We start from the raw sequence: 18,409 nt of genomic DNA, 5'->3' as shown, positions 1-18,409 counted from the left end.
ATACTGCATTTTTAAAAAGTCTAGATTTGAATTCTTTTGATGTATTGATGAGGTTTGCTGGTGCATTTTGAGTGTCTTTTTATGCTTAACTGCGGTGACTAGAAACATTCACAGTCTCAGGAATGTAACTCAGCCATCTGGCATGGCATATTGGCATTTCCCAGAATCAAATAACTTTTATAATTTATTCCATTTGTGTAGAAATTAGCATTCTGTAAATAATTATCCACATTACTATAACAGGACATTGTGACTGTCATTTTTGCCATTACGATATGCATCAGGTCCTCTGAATTCTCCAAACTCAACTTAGTCCTTGGTTGATTCTAATGTTCTAGTAATCATCTTAAATTATTTTTATTATAATAATAAAAAAATAAAGTTAGAAGTGTTCAGCACAAACTTTGATCCATTCAATTTAAGCTCTTTATTAAACCTCCTAAAGTTATATATCCCCAGTAAACCACTTGTTTAGCAACATATTAGGAAACACTTGAAATTTATATGAGATAAACTGCCATGTATAGTTTTATCTACTATTTTCAAAAGTATGTCTTAATCTACAGGGTTGCCATTTGTTATGCAGGCCTCTTTTAAACAGTCTTTCCTGACTCTTTATAATCCACCATTGTTCATACCCAAGAACTGAGGGTTTTGATTTAAAAAGTTCTTTGAAGTTTTAAATGTTCCATTAAAAATATAATTTTAAAGACCTTTCATACTTTTTTAGACTTTTGGATACAGACTTTGGGTGAAAAATGCCTATTTGTCAAAGATATAAATTTCCTGAACTTTTTCCTATTGAAAAATATGCTAACAATAACATGTTAATTTTAGTTATCCCATGATAGGTCATCATATATTTAATTTATCTGACAGATAAGTATTGAGAATCAACTATATGCAAAGTACCATGCCAAGGTCATTAGGGGATAAAATGATATACAAGATGTGCCCTCAAATAGCTTACAGCTATGTGTGTTTGTGTGTATATGTACACATATATATATATATATATAATAACTATGTAAATAGCAATATAGCACAGTGATAAATAACATCTAAGTTCTACAAGTTAAAGTATAGAAGAAAGACATCTAAGAAATTATCCTTGAGTTGAGCCTTGAGAAATGGACAGGATTTTGATAGACCATGATTAAAGAGGACTTCTAGGCAATGAGAATAGAATGAGCATGGGCTTGGACACAAGTTTAGTGTGTTGAAGAAACAGAGATGGTAGAAGTTTATATAAGGGAGTAGTGGAAGATAAAATTGGAAAGGTGTAGCAGGCAGCTAGCTAGAGGGCCTTGAATACCATGCTATATTACTTGATAAAGTAATATAATGACATGATTAAAAATGATAATGCTTTATAAATATTTGCATGAGAACAGTATTCAGGATAACTTGGACTGCAGAGAGAATAAAGTCAAGGAGATCAGATAGGAAACTAGTAATTCAGTAGTTCATAATGACCTTTAGACTTAAGACAAAGAGAGTCCACTTAAAAAAAATTAAAGGGACAAGTATTAGAATTTCAGCTTTATGTTTTAATGAAAATGTTCTTCCCTACAGACTTCCACTGTTGAGGAAGCTGAACTATCCCCTCAAAAGGAGGAAACTGATGGTGGACAAGAAGAAAGTAGGAACACAGAAGACAACTCACCAGGTGTGTTCCATGGAAACCATAGTCTTTTTCTATGAAAGGCAGACTGCAGGCTCTGGAAGAACCTACAAAGCTTAGACATAGGTTCAATGATAGAATGAGAGACAACTGAATTAATCACAGCAGCTCATAGGGAAGAGTACCATCCCTATCCTTTACCTCCCATTATGATTGGCCCAGGGTTCAGTTTTGAGGAATATTTGACTTCTTAATAGAAGAAGTAGGGTCCTAAAATTCTCACATTCATATTCACACATATGAGGGCTTCCCAAGGAACATGACTAATAGGAATGGTACCTTTTGCTCCAAACTAGTCATGAGAAAGAATGGAAGAGTTGTGAGGAAGGGGAAAAATCAACAGGTACATATGTATGAATAAGGGTCAAGATGGGAAACCAGTTTATTCCCATTCATAAAAGGGAATGAATGCATAGGAGAATCAGAGCATATGTTGCAGAATGATTAAAAAATATGCAATAATTTATCATAGCTAGTGTAATCATTTGGGATGCTAATATTCAAGCTTCATTAATACATAGATGTTTGGGAGGGGTTATTAATTAACCATTTAACATATTATGTCTACTGAATATAATCCTATCAGAAGCTAAAACTGATCTTTCAGGGGTCTCCCTCTTTCTCTCTCATCACATCAATGAAATTACTGACTTTTTTAAAAGAAAGATTTTATTTATTTTGAGTTTTACAATTTTCCCCCGTTCTTGCTTCCTCCTCCCCCAGAAGGCAATCTATTCATTGTTTCCAAAATTACTGACTTTTTAAAGACTTTAAAGTCCCTTACTTATTTTTTCCTTCCTTCCTATCTTCCCTTCCTAATTTTTTCTTTCATTCCTTTCTTCTTTTCTTCCTTCCTTCCTTCCTCCCTTTCTCCTTCCCTAGTGGAAGAGTCCAGACTATTCATCAGGCAGCTTCAATTTGATGAAACTCCCTCTATCGATGTAGGTCAATCCCTACTTTGCAACTTGTTTTGGTTACTTGGGGACATTGAAGGATTAGGGTAACTTGACCATGGTCACCCACATATATCAGAAATGAGACTTGAAATTTTGTCTTCCTGACTGCGAGGTCATCTTTTTATCCACTGTACCATGTCATCTCGTTTCCTCTCCAGTGGATCTGAAAACATGGAAGGGAATGGGCCCTTGGTGTCCTTTCTCAATTGATAGGATTATACTGACATCTAGAGGTCTTGTTAGAAAATTTCATTATCTTGACATTTATCCCAATTTATTTACCACCACAGATCAGCCTCAAATCTGTATCATAAACTGCCAAACAAAACCCAATTCATTTTCCCCCTGGGAGCTGCATTATAATTGGAGGCTTAATTCTTGACCAAGGATTCTATATTTAACAGATTCTTAACCAGAAATATATTTTAAAAGTAAAGAAACAAACTGTAAATCTCTATGACCATTTAAACAGTAAAATTATGTTCTAAATCCTATAAAAATGGATATTATATATATATATTATATCCATGGATTAAACAAGGGGATTTAAGTGGATATTGTGGGTGATGCATGCTTCTTAAAAGTTGTCCAAGGATATTTGGATCAAGGCATTCTTTTTCTATAGACAGATCATTCTAAAGAAAACAGAAGCATGTCAAGTCATACTGCAGCAAGTTACTTAGACAGGTGTGATGGAGTGGCAAGAACCTTAAGCTGTGTAGTCAGAAGACATGAACTTGAGGCCTGGCCTCTGATGTTTGCTATCCCCTGAGGAATATAAACAAGTCATTTAATCTCTCTGAGACTCAATTTCTTTATCAGAAAAATAGTAATAATCCTTTTCCTGGCTACCCAGAACCCTAGGTAAAAGTAAATTATTAGAATCGCTCCAGTAGATCATCTCATTTGACTTCCATGCAAATTATAATTTTCTTTTTTGTATTTTTCCACTGATAGTTTCAAGTGCTAGTGTTTACACTTAAACTAGAGGTTTTATTGGGAGAATTGTATTTTAGATTAAAAGTGACCCCAAATTAGCTATTCTATATCTCATTTCTTTCATCATGTCTGACTTCTTTTTCAGTGCTTAATGAAAGATAAACACTTAGGAATATTGTATTGTGACTGACTCATTTGATGTTCTATTAATTTTTTTTAATCTCACATACGTTTAAAAAAAATATCCATTCTTCTGTTTATGCATTCATCTTAGATTGTCAGCACTTTACAACAACTGTGACCCGAGCCAGCTCAACTGTGGCCTTTGTGGAGCTCAATCCCAGCCACCAGCCTAAGGATAATGAAGCGGAAGATAAAGACCAGAGGAAACTGGAGAGTGAAATGAGTGGAAAAGTGGAGTTGGTGCTGTCGCAAAAGGTGAAAGAATTAAGAGAGTAGACAAATGGCAATGAACAAATTCACGTGATTTTACTTTGCTGGTTTTGTTTTGTTTTGCAACAAATTGTATAATGTTCTCCAAACCTCCTCACACTGCTCAGCAATCCAAGGCAATGACCTGTCTTTCAGCTTTCTGTATTGAAATGCTCATAAATTACCATTCTAGATCACTGGGTCCCATACTCCATTTTTCTTAAGTAAATTTCTCACTCAGTTTTTCTTCTAATCACAGAATTTACAGGCCTTTGGAAGGGGGGGGCTAGAAGTAAACTGAGAAATTTACCAGTTGGAACTCCAATTCTTTGTATTAAATGAAGGAATCTTGGATTCTAATACAAAGATAATGGGGAGTGATGTTTTAGCAGAAAACCCATGATTGTTGTGTAAAGCTTCTTATATATTTTACCATCACATGGACATTTATGGGACTTGAGTAGTTGCCAAGGAGAAGGGGGAAAAAGATAGATTTGTACTATAAGTGACCTTAGGAATCAAGTCTCACTACTTGCAAGATATTAGCTCTGTCACCCTGGGCAAATCATTTAAGCTCTAGGAACTCTTAGCCAAATCTCTGAGGTCATAAACTGCAGCAAAGCAAGTACCCCCCCCCCCCAATTCTGCTGGAGGAAGTAGTCCACTAATGGGTCCCTTTGCAGATGAAACCATAGTGGGGGGAAGGAGTTTATATTTTTTCTTTATTGGTACTAGAGTCATTGAAGATTTTTGGAGGGAATATCTTGCTTAGACCTGGGTTTGGGGAATAGTAACAGTTTAGACTATGTTTCATAGTCTGGGAAAGAAAGATAGTTTTCACTGGGAGAGGAGGGAAAATGAAGAAAGCCTCCGAGAAGGAGTTAGAATTTGAGGTGCATCCTAAAAGACAGCATTTCACTAAGAAGGGAAATGGACTAGGAGTAACTTCCTAGTCATAGGGAATGGTGTGATAAAATTTACAGTAGATTAGCTCAGTTTGGCTAAAATGTACAATACATGGAAGGTAGTAAGTTAGAAAATAATATTAGAAAGAATAGGGTGGCACCATATCTCATAGAAGGAACTTGATGTCAGATTGAGGAGTTGAAATTATTTCATAAGAAAGGAGAGTTTTAAACTGAAAATGTACATATAAAATATTAATTTGTCAATAATGTGAAGTAGTTGCAAAATATGGGGCAACAATATTGGAAGGAGAGAAATCAATCATCAAGCATTTGCTAGGTGCCTGCTTTCTGTCAGATGCTATACTAGAGATAAAAAAATGTAATTGAAAAGGTCCTTGCCCTCAAGGAACTTATAGTCAAGACAGAGAAGATGGCATGTTCATAGAGGTATGAGCAAAATAAATATCAAGTGACTTGGAGGTAAAGGGGCTAGCAGCTGAGGGCATCAAGAAAAGCCTCGTGTAGAAGGTGGTGCTTGAGCTGAGCTTTGAAAGAAATAAAAAGAGGTGATTGTAGTAATCTACATAAGAGGTCATGGAGACCTTTGATAGGGTGATGGTTATGGAAGTGCCAAAGAAAGAGCAGATTTAAGAGAAGATTATGCCAGCTCCTTGAGCATTAACGAATCCAACTTTCTCATTTTACAGATGAGGAAATAGGGGCTTTAAGTGCTGTGCCAAAATCACCCAAGTATTGTCAGGAGCAGGATTTGAACCCAGGTTCTCTTCCCCCAGAGCCTCTGCTTCTTCCACACTACCAGACCACTTCGGTTTCAATTGTGAATGACTGAAAGAATGACAACATCATTGACAAAAATAAAGCCAGGAGGAGTGAATTAGAGAAGCATGTCTGTTAACATCACTGATGATCACTTTGGTGCTTCTCCCTATGAAAGTTATCCCCTGTCCACAAATGGAGGGTTAACTGTTTGCAGATAGGAAGAAATAATTTTTCTTTGTGGCAAAGACCCAAAGAGGAAACTGTTCTGATGTTCAGTTCCTTCTTAAAGAATATCCAACTGGAAAAAACAGGAGAGTTGGTCTCTTTTCTGTGTCCATCAGTAACCACTCTTTGCCTATATTACATACAACAGTTCATCACTGGAAGAAGGAGAAAAGAGATTTGTATTTGTAGTCACCATCACTTTCTTGGTTTCTTTGTAGACTTTCTTTGTAAATCAAAACCAAAACCCTGCAAATACACACAAAAGAATATCCAACAAAAGGAAAAAGTTTTATCTGAATTTTACACAGTCCACTGGTTCACTCTGTTGGGCAAGCTCCTCAATCTTCCTCACTCTCACTTACCTTTTTGTCAGTCACCTTGCAAGAAAACATTTTAAAGTTCAAATTTATGGAGTATTTACCTCTGTGTGATTATAGTCATCATAAAATTTTTTAATTAAAAACTTAAATTTAGATATTATCCTGACCTATAGGCTACAGTTTATTCAATCCCTCATTTGGGTTGAATTTATTATCCATAAGAGAAAGTAGAATTTTACCAGGAAGTATCCTAGCATTAAACTTTAGTAATTATAGACAAATGACTTGTGAAGTGGATCCAGAAATACCTCACATACAGAAATCCCCTTGTCCAACAAATTCAGCCATCCAGTCTCCCAGATTCAATCCGAGGAGCCAAAAAAGACAACACAAATTTTCAGATTTTTCAAAGCTTGTTCTCATTTAAGAGTCAAAAATTAAAAGGGAAAAGAGTATTGTTAGACCTCAGTTCATGAATCATAGTGAAGGTAATGGCTGATAAACTGGTCTTGAAAGAAGAAATACAATGAAAGTTGTGGAAAGAAGAAGAAGGCATAGGAACTCAAAAGATTCTGGAGCTATTTCATAACACTTAGGATAGATAGACCTATTGAGGGCATTCTATTTTGTAGCTCAGTACAAGACTCTATCATGATGATTCTCATTCAGCAAGCAAAAATCAAGTAAATGCTTGCTATTCATGGAGAAGGCAGGTTTGTGAGGATGAAGACTAAGGAAGCAGTCTAGAGGGATGTCAATAAAGTTCAGTGTTTGTTAGGTTGTCTTCTGTACAAACATTATAGAGATAGCTTAGGGAACAAAGTCAGTATTTGGTTCTGTATTTGGAGTCGGTAAGACCTGAGTTCAAAGCCTAATAACCAACTTCACAACCCTGAGAACAAATCACTTAATTTTCTCTCAGCTTTATATAGTTCACAAAACTTATAAGACCAAAAAAAAAAAACAAAAAGACCAGGAATAGGCTCATGTAAATATTTAAGGAAATTTTGTATATCAAGAGAGGTTTTAAAAAAATCTTTTCAATATTTACACAGTTCTTGTTTTGGAAAAACTTTCTTATGTACTCATTCTTTTTAAACACTGAATGAATAAGTATTGCTATTTCTAAGAGAAGAATATGCCCATGACAATCATGAGAACTTGAGAAAACGATGCTAGTACCCACTTGTAACTGAATTAGAATTTTGCCTCCTTAGAGTAACAGAAAGTACATAATAATCATTGTCCTTCAACTCCATGGAGTTTGGTTTTTCTGGAAGAAAATGGTAAGTGGGGTGATGGAGGAGTTGGCTAATTTTAAATTCTCCAATGATGATCATTTATTTGGAGAAACTCAAAAAAAATCACTAAGGTCAAATGTTCTAGCTTCTCATATTTCTGTAATAAAGGAATATTGTTTGCACCATTGTTAGATATCCCTTCTGCCTGAGTGCTTCATAGTTGTATCTGCTGCTTATTTTCACAGGCAACGAAACCAAAGTCTCCAGAACCAAAAGCAGTTCTGTTGTTTCCATACCTGAACCAAGTACCAGAAACCAACCAATCAACTTTGCCAAATCTTGATTCACAAGGTAAAGAAAAAGAAAATGTTTCATGTGAATTTCACCTACTTTTATTCAGAACTGTAATGAAAGGTTCATTTCTATAAAAAAAAAAGTTAAGGCATATACCATATATGGCAGAGCCATCAGCCCTGATTGTTTCCCAGGATCTCTGGTGGATTGTAAGACTGGAGAATGGGGACCTGTACCCTGCAATTAATCATATTTGTGACAAAAGCTGCCTTATGGGGGAGGAAGGACTGCTAACTCTTAACCTCCACTTTAGGGAGGGTACTGTGACTTCATTATGGTCCTGCCTTCTTAGTCAGAAATCCCTACACAAGACCCATGGCCCACATGTAGCCCACAACACTCTCAAGTGTGGCCCAAAACTGATCAAAATGTAACAGAAAAACAGTTTGGATTTAACAAAATTAATAAAATGCAGTATAATATAGATTTTAATATGGGATTGTATAAGTCCATGGGAATCTGTTGGGTTCCTTATTCAATGGCTCCATTTCTATTTGAGCTTGACCCTATTGTTGTATGGAACCCACTTGCATATTCATAGAGCTACTATAATACAAGCCTGACCCTGCCTTCCCCTCCCTCAACCAAGGACTCCAGCAGCCTCCAGAGGGAGATCCATCTTCCTAAAGCCTTAATAAGTAACATACTCTAAGTCACATCTGTACACTTCATTGGTCTTCATTGGCTCCATTTTGATGAAGAAGCAGATAGAAGGGAAGAGCAGAAAAACATAGTTTATTAGAATTTGGTGGATATGATTGGGAGCTAGATACAAGAATGCAGATTAGAAATGTCTGGTTATTTCTTTCCCATTTCCCTTTTCATTGAAAAACTGCTTTTTTCCCTAGCTTACTCTTAGCAGTTGAAGAACCATTATTTTGATATGGCAATTAGAGTTGACAATCATGGCTTATGTTGCTTTCTATGAAATGATTTAGGCCTCATCTTCACAGCAGCAAACATCTGTTTTTGGAGAGAAATAACCAGTGCACATATTTGTGGGCACCAACTTCTTAATGTGAAAACGATTTCCATTCTGTCATTAAAGTATCAATTTCAGACTAGTGAATGAAAGGAATTAAAGACCAATAATTGCCTGTCAATGATCCCATTGAGTGTGGCTCCAATCCATTTGGTCGCTGTGTCCTTAGCACCTACCTCAATCCTATAAATATAGCAGGCACTCACTAAATTCCTTTTGGGTTGGATTCAGTATCAGTGGATATAAATGGATATTAGATGCAAAACATGTTTGCCCTATGGAAACAAATCTTCAATTACATGTCTAAAAGGAATTTTATGCTAGATAATGTGCTGTTAAACCAAAGGAATTTACTTCACTCATTGTAAACAGCCCAAATTGTAGCATTCTAAAAAAAAATTGAGCATTGGTATAAAGATGAGTTTTAATGGAACTCTCCACCTGTAATACCGAGTTTAAACACATTTTCTTCAAAACAAACATTAATGCTTCTGCTTTTCCTCTATGCTCCTACAATTGAATACATCCATTGAAGAGATATACTGTTGTTTAATTCTTTCTTCATACATACTTGTGCAGTGACTGCAAATGTTAGACAATATACATTGGGGTGGCTAGGTGGCGTAGTGGATAAAGCACCGGCCTTGGAGTCAGGAGTACCTGGGTTCAAATCCGGTCTCAGACACTTAATAATTACCTAGCTGTGTGGCCTTGGGCAAGCCACTTAACCTCGTTTGCCTTGCAAATACCTAAAAAAAAAAAAAGAGTATACATTAAAGGCGTTGCTGGTAGAAAAACAAATTATAATGATGCTTTTAGGTTATCCAATGTATTTCAGAGCCTTGGATACATATGACTTTATATCATATGACCCCCACCCCATCCCCTTTTATGTAAAGTGAAGATCTCTGAGTCTCTGGCAATTGAATAGTATCTCTTCTTTTAAATTATAAAAACCAAAACCAGTTTAGGTAACTTCTCATATCCAAATAGGTGCAAAGGGGGCAGTTAGGTGGTGAAGTGGATGGAGCACCGGCCTTGGAGTCAGGAGGACCTGAGTTCAAATACAGCCTCAGACATTTAATAATTACTTAGCTGTGTGACCTTGCAAAAAAAGAAAAAGTAGGTACATGATTAATACTGATTCCTGACTCTCATTCTATTGTTCTGTCCACCATTAAAGTGATCATTAAAGAACAAAGAATCAGAGGGAGGAAAGAGAGGGAAGGAAAAAAATAAGAAAAGAAAAAGTTCACCCAGTATTCAAGGAGCTTACAGTCTAATGAAGGAAAACAAAAGGAAACTGGGGGTTTAGAGGTACTGGGGAAGGGAACTGAATTTCCTTCTTAAATGGAAATTAGAGAATTCATGGTCCCACCCTCTAACCTGAGGGATAGAGAGTGATGAGTGAGGTAGAGTACAATCCTATTGGGATCTTGCAGAATAATGAGATTCCTCCAATAATGAACTTCCTAGGGCTCCATGAAAAACTCAAAGTCATACATTTAGATGAGAAATGAGAAATCAGACTTCAGTGTCTACCAATTTTTCATAAGGCCATACTTCTAAATTAATTCCAATATCTTTTACTAGTACTTCACTGAAAACTGAAATTTTTCACAGACTTCAACTGTGTAGAATCTATCTCTCCTAATACAGATTTTTAAGCTTTCCACCAAATCTAAAATTGTGATTCTTATTTTAATGTATACTAACAGGGTGGCTAGGTAGCGCAGTGGATAAAGCACTTGGGAATACTTGGGTTCAAATCCGGTCTCAGACACTTAATAATTACCTAGCCGTGTGACCTTGGGCAAGCCACTTAACCCCATTTGCCTTGCAAAAAAAAAAAAAAAAACCTAAAAAAAAATAATGTATACTAACCTATCTACAAAAGATGGCAATTTCAAGGTTTTTCTAAAACATCTCCAAGATGTTCATTTTAGGAGCAGAAGAGGACATCGTCTTTGAAATGCTGAAATCATTAGAAAAAAAGTCATTGAAAATTTATCTAAAAAGTTTCCTTTCTCTAACTTGTTGGTTGGTTGGTTAGTCCACAAAAGAAAAATGGTTTCTCAGTGGAATGATACTTCAATAATATGAACTCATACCTTAGTAATTATGTATAATGAAAATTATTAATATAATATGAGAGAATATGTATTTCTATAGTGTCTACTTTTGACCAGGCACCTTGCTAATCAGTTTTATAAATATTATCTCGTTCAATTCTGCCAACAGTCTGTAGCAGTGAGCCCATTTTACAGTTGAGGAAATTGAGACAAACAGAAGTTAAATGACTTGCCTGGAGTCACAGAGCTAATAAGTCTGAAAACTGATTTGAATTTAGGACTTCCTGATTCCAGGCCCAGCTTGCATCCACTGTAGAAGTGTGGGTCTGCAAAATTCTTATGAATAAAGTATAATTGAGAAATGTTAAGCAAAATAAATAAAAATTGTGTACTACATTAATTATAATGTTAATTTGTGAAGTTTTCTGCCTAGAACATCCCTGCCCAACTAGAACCACAGGTCTAGATTAAAAACTTCTTACTCTATTTGTAAATATTACATACCAGTTAAGAGTACTGGATTTGGAGTCAGAAGACTGAATCCCAGAATTTGAGCTTTGGAACCAACCTCTTTGGCCATCTAATTCAATGTGTAGTCAAAAGGAATCCTCAAGCAAACTTACTCAAAGAGTGGTCATGCAGACTTGCTGGGAAATCTTTTAAGGAGGAGGAGGATCCCATTCCTTGTAAGGTCCACTTTTAGACTGTTCTAATTATTAGAAATTTATTTTGGACTGCAGATTGAAATCATTTAACTCCTTGGTATTAGCACCTCTCAAGAACAAGTTAAGCGCATTGCCATCTAATTTGATGGAAGGAGGTCACTATACTCACAGATCCATACCATTAAAGGGGGGGAATATTGACATTCAAATTGTATTTTGTTGAAATACTTTCTTTTTTTTCAAATTCTCTTGACCTCAGCCTCATCTTTGACCAGGATCCCATACATCCAGACCCTTTCTACTCTTCTCCTCTGGAGACTCATTTTTGCTTTCCTCCTGTTTTTAAGTTTTTTAATCTGTTCTGTTCTAACATCTAATCTAGAGTCGCCTGGCACAGCCACTGTTCCGCTTAGGGTTCGGAACTCTTGGCGACGTTCACAGTTTTTCTCCCAGTCAGGTAAATGACGTGTCGGATAGCTGCACATTTCTTCTGTCGCACTAAGTAGCCATGAATACCTGCTAGGGGGAGTTGGGTATAACTCTTTGATGGCTGGTATTTGTTTCCCCTTCTGCTTTCATAGAAAAGTGCTTGTTTCTGACACACAGTTAGCAAAGAGCTATTTCTTCAACATAGAAACTATATCTGACATTTTTAGACCTACAAAACAAAACAGAACAAACACTGCTAATTTTGCCAGAGCAGTTTTGTTTTGGTTTTGAGACCCTAAAAGAGCACCATGTCATTTATTTAATGTATATTTTTTTTGGTTTTATTTTTTTTTCTTCTGTTTTTTTTAAACAGGGAAATCAAAAGCATTTAATATCCAATAGTAATGGTTCTGTTGGTAACTGTGGCATGAGATCTTTTCTTCTGTCTTCTGTCTGCTTAGTATTTCCTCCTGTAGGGCAGGATAGAAAGAAGATATAGCCAGAGTACAAATTGCACCATAGTTATTTCCTTTCTTTTTGAAGTAAGGAATAGTTACTATCTATAGTTTAGAAACTGGTGATAATTTATGCAATAACATATACATATGTTACATATTAGTCTTTCTCTTGGTGTTGGGTCCACCCTTGGGTCTACTTCATCTTGATTTTCTAATGCTCTGAGCTTATGAAAAAACAGTAAATTGGTTTTAAACTGGCATAGGAATTGCAAGTATAATCAGCAAAAGGAAAAAAAAAGAAACCAGAAACAATTCCTTTTTGTTTTGTTTTGTTTTTTGACAGTGGAATCTAATAGTGGTGAGAAGTCACCTGCAAGTACACCTGTAAGTAACTGATTTATTTTTTTAATGTGATATTTTATTGGATTAATAGGATACTTGATATATTTATAGGGAATTCATTTTAATATTGCCAATCAAGAAAGAGGAAACTGGAGCAATAATGAATGAAAATAATTCAAGTGAGCCAAATTTGACATCAGAGGAACTTGATTCATTCCTACCTCTGTCACTTCCTTGCTCTGCCAAATTTGCACTTAACAAACTATGTATTGAGATTTTAACAGATCAAGCTAGTAAATTAGCATCCACCATCATGTTGAAATCTCAAACACTTGAATATTCCTTTAAAGTTTTATCCCTCTCTCTCCCTTAAATAAACTGTGGGTCCTTCCCTTCACTTTTATTCAATACATAGTCTCTCTCTCTTTCTCTCTCTATCTCTCTCTCTCTCTCTCTCTCTCTCTCTCTCTCTCTCTCACACACACACACACACACACACACACACACACACACACACACACACACAAACACACATCATAGAACTTACTATACTTCCCCAAAATTTACCTTTCTGCTCATTATTAGGCTCCCTTTCCTTCATGGGACTTTTCAGTTGTGGCTTTTGCCTATATCCTTCCTCCATTTTAGAGATTTAAAAGAACAATGTTGTTAAAATCCAACTACAGCCAAGAATCCATGGACCTAACTAACATATGGGCTGTTACACTTGTCTCTATGACTCTGAGCACCTTGAAAGATTACTCCACAGTCTAGCTAGTGTAGAGAAGTCTTCATAGGATTCAGTCCTAAACTGACCACAATAATCTAATAGGCATCTGAGAAACTAGTTTACTCTATTATGTTTTTTGACAGCAGAAAGACTTGATCCAATCATGGCCCTCTACCTCTGATAGACTAGAATACCTAGAAGCTTCCCATAGCTTGTTTATTGCCCTATGGTCTTCATTCAGGTGTTTATTGAATTGAGAATCCCCTCATAGTAGAATAGGGATGAAAATGTTGTGTCTTTCTGAATTTAGGGAAGAAGTGTAACTCAAAGAAAATCTCAAGAAATGTTTCAGTAAAGCATCTCTGAGTTTGCATGTTTAATAGTCTTTTGACTTAAAAAAAATGGGGCTATCTACCTAGAAGATAATATTTAATTATAAAATATGAACTTAGAGTCTCTGTGTGTACTACTAGAACTTTCTAAAAGATAAACTTTGTTTCCCTGAAATCCTACAGCATTGAATTTGTATCACTCATAGTATCCATTACCTGTTAGGTTCTATCATAGTGATCTGCATACATATTTATTTCTCTTACTACCCTACTGTAGCCTCCTAGAGGGCAGGAACTGTCTATATCTTATTTATTTTTAATCACAGTGCCTAGGACAATTCCCTAAATATATATCAAATAAATGAACAAAAACCAATCCTAATGATGGTTTTTATGGTTCTTTTTCATTGCTTCCTTTTTGAGGAGCCTTTAATTGTCCTTGCAAAAGGCTCAATCTTTTGCAATATCATCATCTTCTTCTCCCTTCCCTATATCATGGACTCATTCGTTCACTATGATCCCCCCCCCCCGTTTGTGTGTGTGTGTGTGTGTGTGTGTGTGTGTGTGTGTGTGTGTGTGTGTCTTTGTCTCTATCACCGTCTCTCTCCTTTTCTTTCTCTCTCCTTTTTTCTCCCTCCCCCCCCAAGCCCAATCCCAAGAACTTGACATGATTGATCTGTGCCAAAGTTCCCACACAAATTCCACATAGGTTAGCCCAACTCACTCTATGATTAGCCAACAGAAATATAATTTCACTGCTGAGTTTAGCAAAAAATTAGTTATTTTCCATGTTTGTCTCTCTGTGTTATTGCATACATAAGCACCAGATAAGATTGGTTTGATAAATGTCAACTGACCTTGGAACTTTGTTCTGAATGTATGTACATCCTGTGCCGAGAAATATTAACAAATTTTAAACGTCATTTCTATGGGGGATGAAGTAAAGGCTATCTCATGCCAGGAACTAATTACTTTATGCATTCATTAGCTCATAAAGGGTTCATTGAATCCAGGCAGCATCTTGGAAGAAAACCAAAGTGGGGCAAAATACAAAAGCTTTTTAACCAACCAGGAAAGGCCTTTAGAAATGTTAAAAACTTAAGCTTCAGCATTTTCACTTGGGCGTTAGACTATAGCTTAATTGTGTTCATTTGGCCCTGTCTGCTCTTGAGATATATTGCTGGATTCTGATCATGGTTTTATTTTTCTAAGCGTTTCAACTTTTGGGCATGGGATCCAGAGGAGGAGCGCCGCCGGCAGGAGAAATGGCAACTTGAACAGGAACGTTTGCTTCAGGTATGACTGGGCTTTGCTTATCAACTGGTTTTTGTTTGTTTGTTTTTAATTTGCCTTTTTCATTTTCTTTCTATTGCCTTTTTATCTGGGCCTGAAAAATCATAGGTTCATAGATTTGAAACTGATATTGACCTTAGAGGTCATCTTAGTTCAACCCCTTCAAAAACAGATGAGAAAACTGACTCTCAGAGAATTTCATTGACTTATTCCCCTTCACAAAGTTAGTAAGTATTTAAGGTGGAAATCAAACAAAGTTTTTCCTGACTTCCAAATTCAGTTCTCTCTTTTTTTTTTAAGGTTTTGTACAAGGAAAATGGGGTTAAGTGGCTTGCTCAAGGCCATTATTAAGTGTCTGAGACCGGATTTGAACCCAGGTACTCCTGACTCCAGGGCCAGTGCTTTATCCACTGCGCCACCTAGCCGCCTCAAATTCAGTTCTCTTTACAGTATACCATGATGCCTCTCAGAGCAAAATCTTTAAGTGTAAGATGATAGTCTTATCAATTCACTAGTTTTTCTATGATCATTCAAATGTCATTACTTATCACTTCATATTTATATTAGCATGATGTGGAGAAATCCAAAGATTAACATTTCAAGGCCAAAACAGGCCATTCTATCAATTTTTCCTTGGTCAGTAATCAAATTCCAACCAAAACACTGATAAAGATCAATTCCCAAACATCTGTGTAGTCACTGTGATGAAATAAGAGTATGATACAGTTCCCAAAAAAAGCTGGATGGTATTTAACAAGGAAACCCTGGAAATACTTTCCAACCCTTAAATTTGCTTCTTCCTCCATGCCTCATCATTGGAAGTGAATATTGACTTCCAAAAGCATTAATTACTTTGTTATTCAGTAAATAATACTTAAAGAAATTTTAATTTATATTTTCAAATTATTGTTACTTTTAGAAAATTCCAAAAGTATTGCAAACAGATATACTACTAAAACAAGACTTTAGTTCTACTTTAAAGGATTTGAAAAGCTGCTGAGTTTGGTGTATTTTAAGTTGAGGCAAGCAGGGGGAAAAATAAAACATTTTTAATGACTTTAAAAAGCAAATGTATTTGTAGGAATGATGCCCAGTTTTTTCTTTAAAATCTTTAAAATTACTTGGTTCTAGTTACATGCTATTCTGATCTTGAAATTGAAGAGGTGGAAAGTAAAAGTGCCTTTCTTCTGGCATTCCCATATTATTTATTGACCTTCTATCCAATTAAATGGTAAACATCTATATCAAAAATGCCATGGTATATGAAAAGGACATCTCATGTGCTCCTTATTCTTGTGTTCTTTCTATAATACTAAAAAAGATGGCTATTGTTGTGGATCCTGGGTGCACTTTGCCCCTTAACTAAGAGCTGCCTTTACATTCCTTTCTTCCTAGTTTCCTCCTGGGTATTGGGATAGGAGTAACTCACAAAGTGAGGAAAATGTGCATATCTCTCTTCTGCTGATCATTGGTGCTCTTAGCTAAGAAATGACCAGTTTATGTTGAGCTGTATCCTTAAAGGATGGATAAAAATTCCCAAATCCATGACTCTGTTTGTTATACCTGCCCTCAATTGTGCAGTTCCAGGCTCAGTCTTATAAGCAAAATCATTGCTGAGATTCTTCTAAGACTTCACTGCAAAGTCTGGGGTTCAGACTGGAATTTTGAGAGCTGTCATGATTCTGGATTGCCTCACATTGCCTAACACTGCTTCTTTTGGAGCATTAAGAGGTGTAGGAATAAGATAAATTTTTAAAAGAATCGAGTTGTGTACATTTCCTATTGGGATGGTGGTGTGCTAGCTTCTAGGAGGAGGCAAAGGTGATGGATGTTCAGTATTTCAAAGGCTACTTAAGAACAATAAAAAAGAATGACTTGTTTTTAAGTGTTGGATGACATTTAGTCACAGTACTTGGCTTGAGGTTCTACATTTCTTCATTTATTCAACCAGGTGTTGCAGGGATAGAATACTGGGTTTGAAATCGAGAAGTTCCAAGTTCAAATCCTACCTCAGACACTTAACTAGCTGTACAAGAAGTTTATTCTGGTCAAGTCCCTAAACATTTGTCTACTTTAGTTTCCTCAATTGATAATAACACCTATTTCTAAGGCTCAAGTGAGATGAAATTTGTTTTAAGGATCAAATGAGATGGTATTTGTAAAAATGCTTTTTTCCTTCCTTCTCTCATTCTGCCTAACATTGAATTGGGGGTTCCAGTTTTAAATTTTAGCTGACTTTTTTTGCATAAATGTATTAATTTCTTCCTGGTCAAGACTCCTATTTAAATATTTCATTTAATTTTAAAGACTTCCTTATATAGAACATTTATGTTCCCCCTCATTGTGATGACTGGTATTGCACTGTTTCTGAAAACAAACAGGGAGTTCTAATTCTGATAACATTTTATGGTTTTGGGGGGGGGTTTCTTTAGTTCTTTGTAAGGCAAATGGGGTTAAATGGCTTGCCCAAGGCCACACAGCTAGGTAATTATTAAGTGTCTGAGACCCGATTTGAACCCAGGTACTCCTGACTCCAGGGCCAGTGCTTTATCCACTAGGCCACCTAGCCGCCCCTCTGATAACATTTTAAGGGACTTTTAAAAAAGGTTCCTTTAATTCTGAAGTTATTCAGAACAAAACATTCTATTTTAGTGGAAGGCTATCAGCAAAAAGCAATCCAGATATTTGGCTATATAACATCTTATCACTTTATAAAATCATGAGAACCTTTTTAAAAAATATTAAACTACTCTGGCAGCAGTTTTTTTTTTTTATATCAATGCCCAAGCTTATATTTGAATGTAGAGCTCACATATTACTAGAAAACTACTCCTAAAATTTTACAAAGCATGTGCTTCAGTCATTTTGGGTAGGTAAGTTTAGGACAAATATTTTTATTGTCATTTTACAAATGAGAAAAACTGAAATTCAGAAACATGAAAAAATTTTCCCTGAGTATCACATAGTGAGAGTAAGGGTTAGCACCAAGATCTGAGTCTTAAACCTCATTCCAAGTCTAACATTCTTTGCACTGTGTTAAGATTCCTTTTTGAGAATCCAATGATATATTTAGCTTATTTTTAATAATGCACAATCTCTTAAAGGTGGGTTTGAGCTTGTTTGTTTGGGTTGTTTTTAGAATTTTCTATGTCCATAATTTAGGATGCAAACTAGTATTCCAGGTATGTCTACAGAAAAGTCCTGGCTGAATATCTACAGTATTTTTCTTCTCTGGTTCAAGAGTTTTAAATGACCACAAAGTTCTCA

General features: G+C 35.8%; 1 protein-coding gene across 8 annotated transcripts in view; it reads left to right on the top strand.

The window, feature by feature from the left end:
- Nucleotides 1-18,409, top strand: part of LIMCH1 (LIM and calponin homology domains 1) — a 374,176-nt gene that overhangs the window by 334,400 nt on the left and 21,367 nt on the right. For all 8 annotated transcript variants that reach the window (XM_074229536.1, XM_074229537.1, XM_074229535.1 and 5 more), the window contains 5 exons: nt 1,576-1,669; nt 3,854-4,017; nt 7,731-7,836; nt 12,789-12,829; nt 15,062-15,145. In XM_074229536.1, coding sequence (XP_074085637.1) covers nt 1,576-1,669; nt 3,854-4,017; nt 7,731-7,836; nt 12,789-12,829; nt 15,062-15,145 — 489 coding nt within the window. The remainder of the gene's footprint in view (nt 1-1,575; nt 1,670-3,853; nt 4,018-7,730; nt 7,837-12,788; nt 12,830-15,061; nt 15,146-18,409) is intronic.

Source organism: Macrotis lagotis, chromosome 3, assembly GCF_037893015.1.
Source record: "Macrotis lagotis isolate mMagLag1 chromosome 3, bilby.v1.9.chrom.fasta, whole genome shotgun sequence".
In the NCBI taxonomy this organism is placed as follows: domain Eukaryota; kingdom Metazoa; phylum Chordata; class Mammalia; order Peramelemorphia; family Peramelidae; genus Macrotis; species Macrotis lagotis.
Note: the sequence above shows the minus strand (reverse complement) of the source record. Positions and strands in the feature narration are given on the sequence as shown.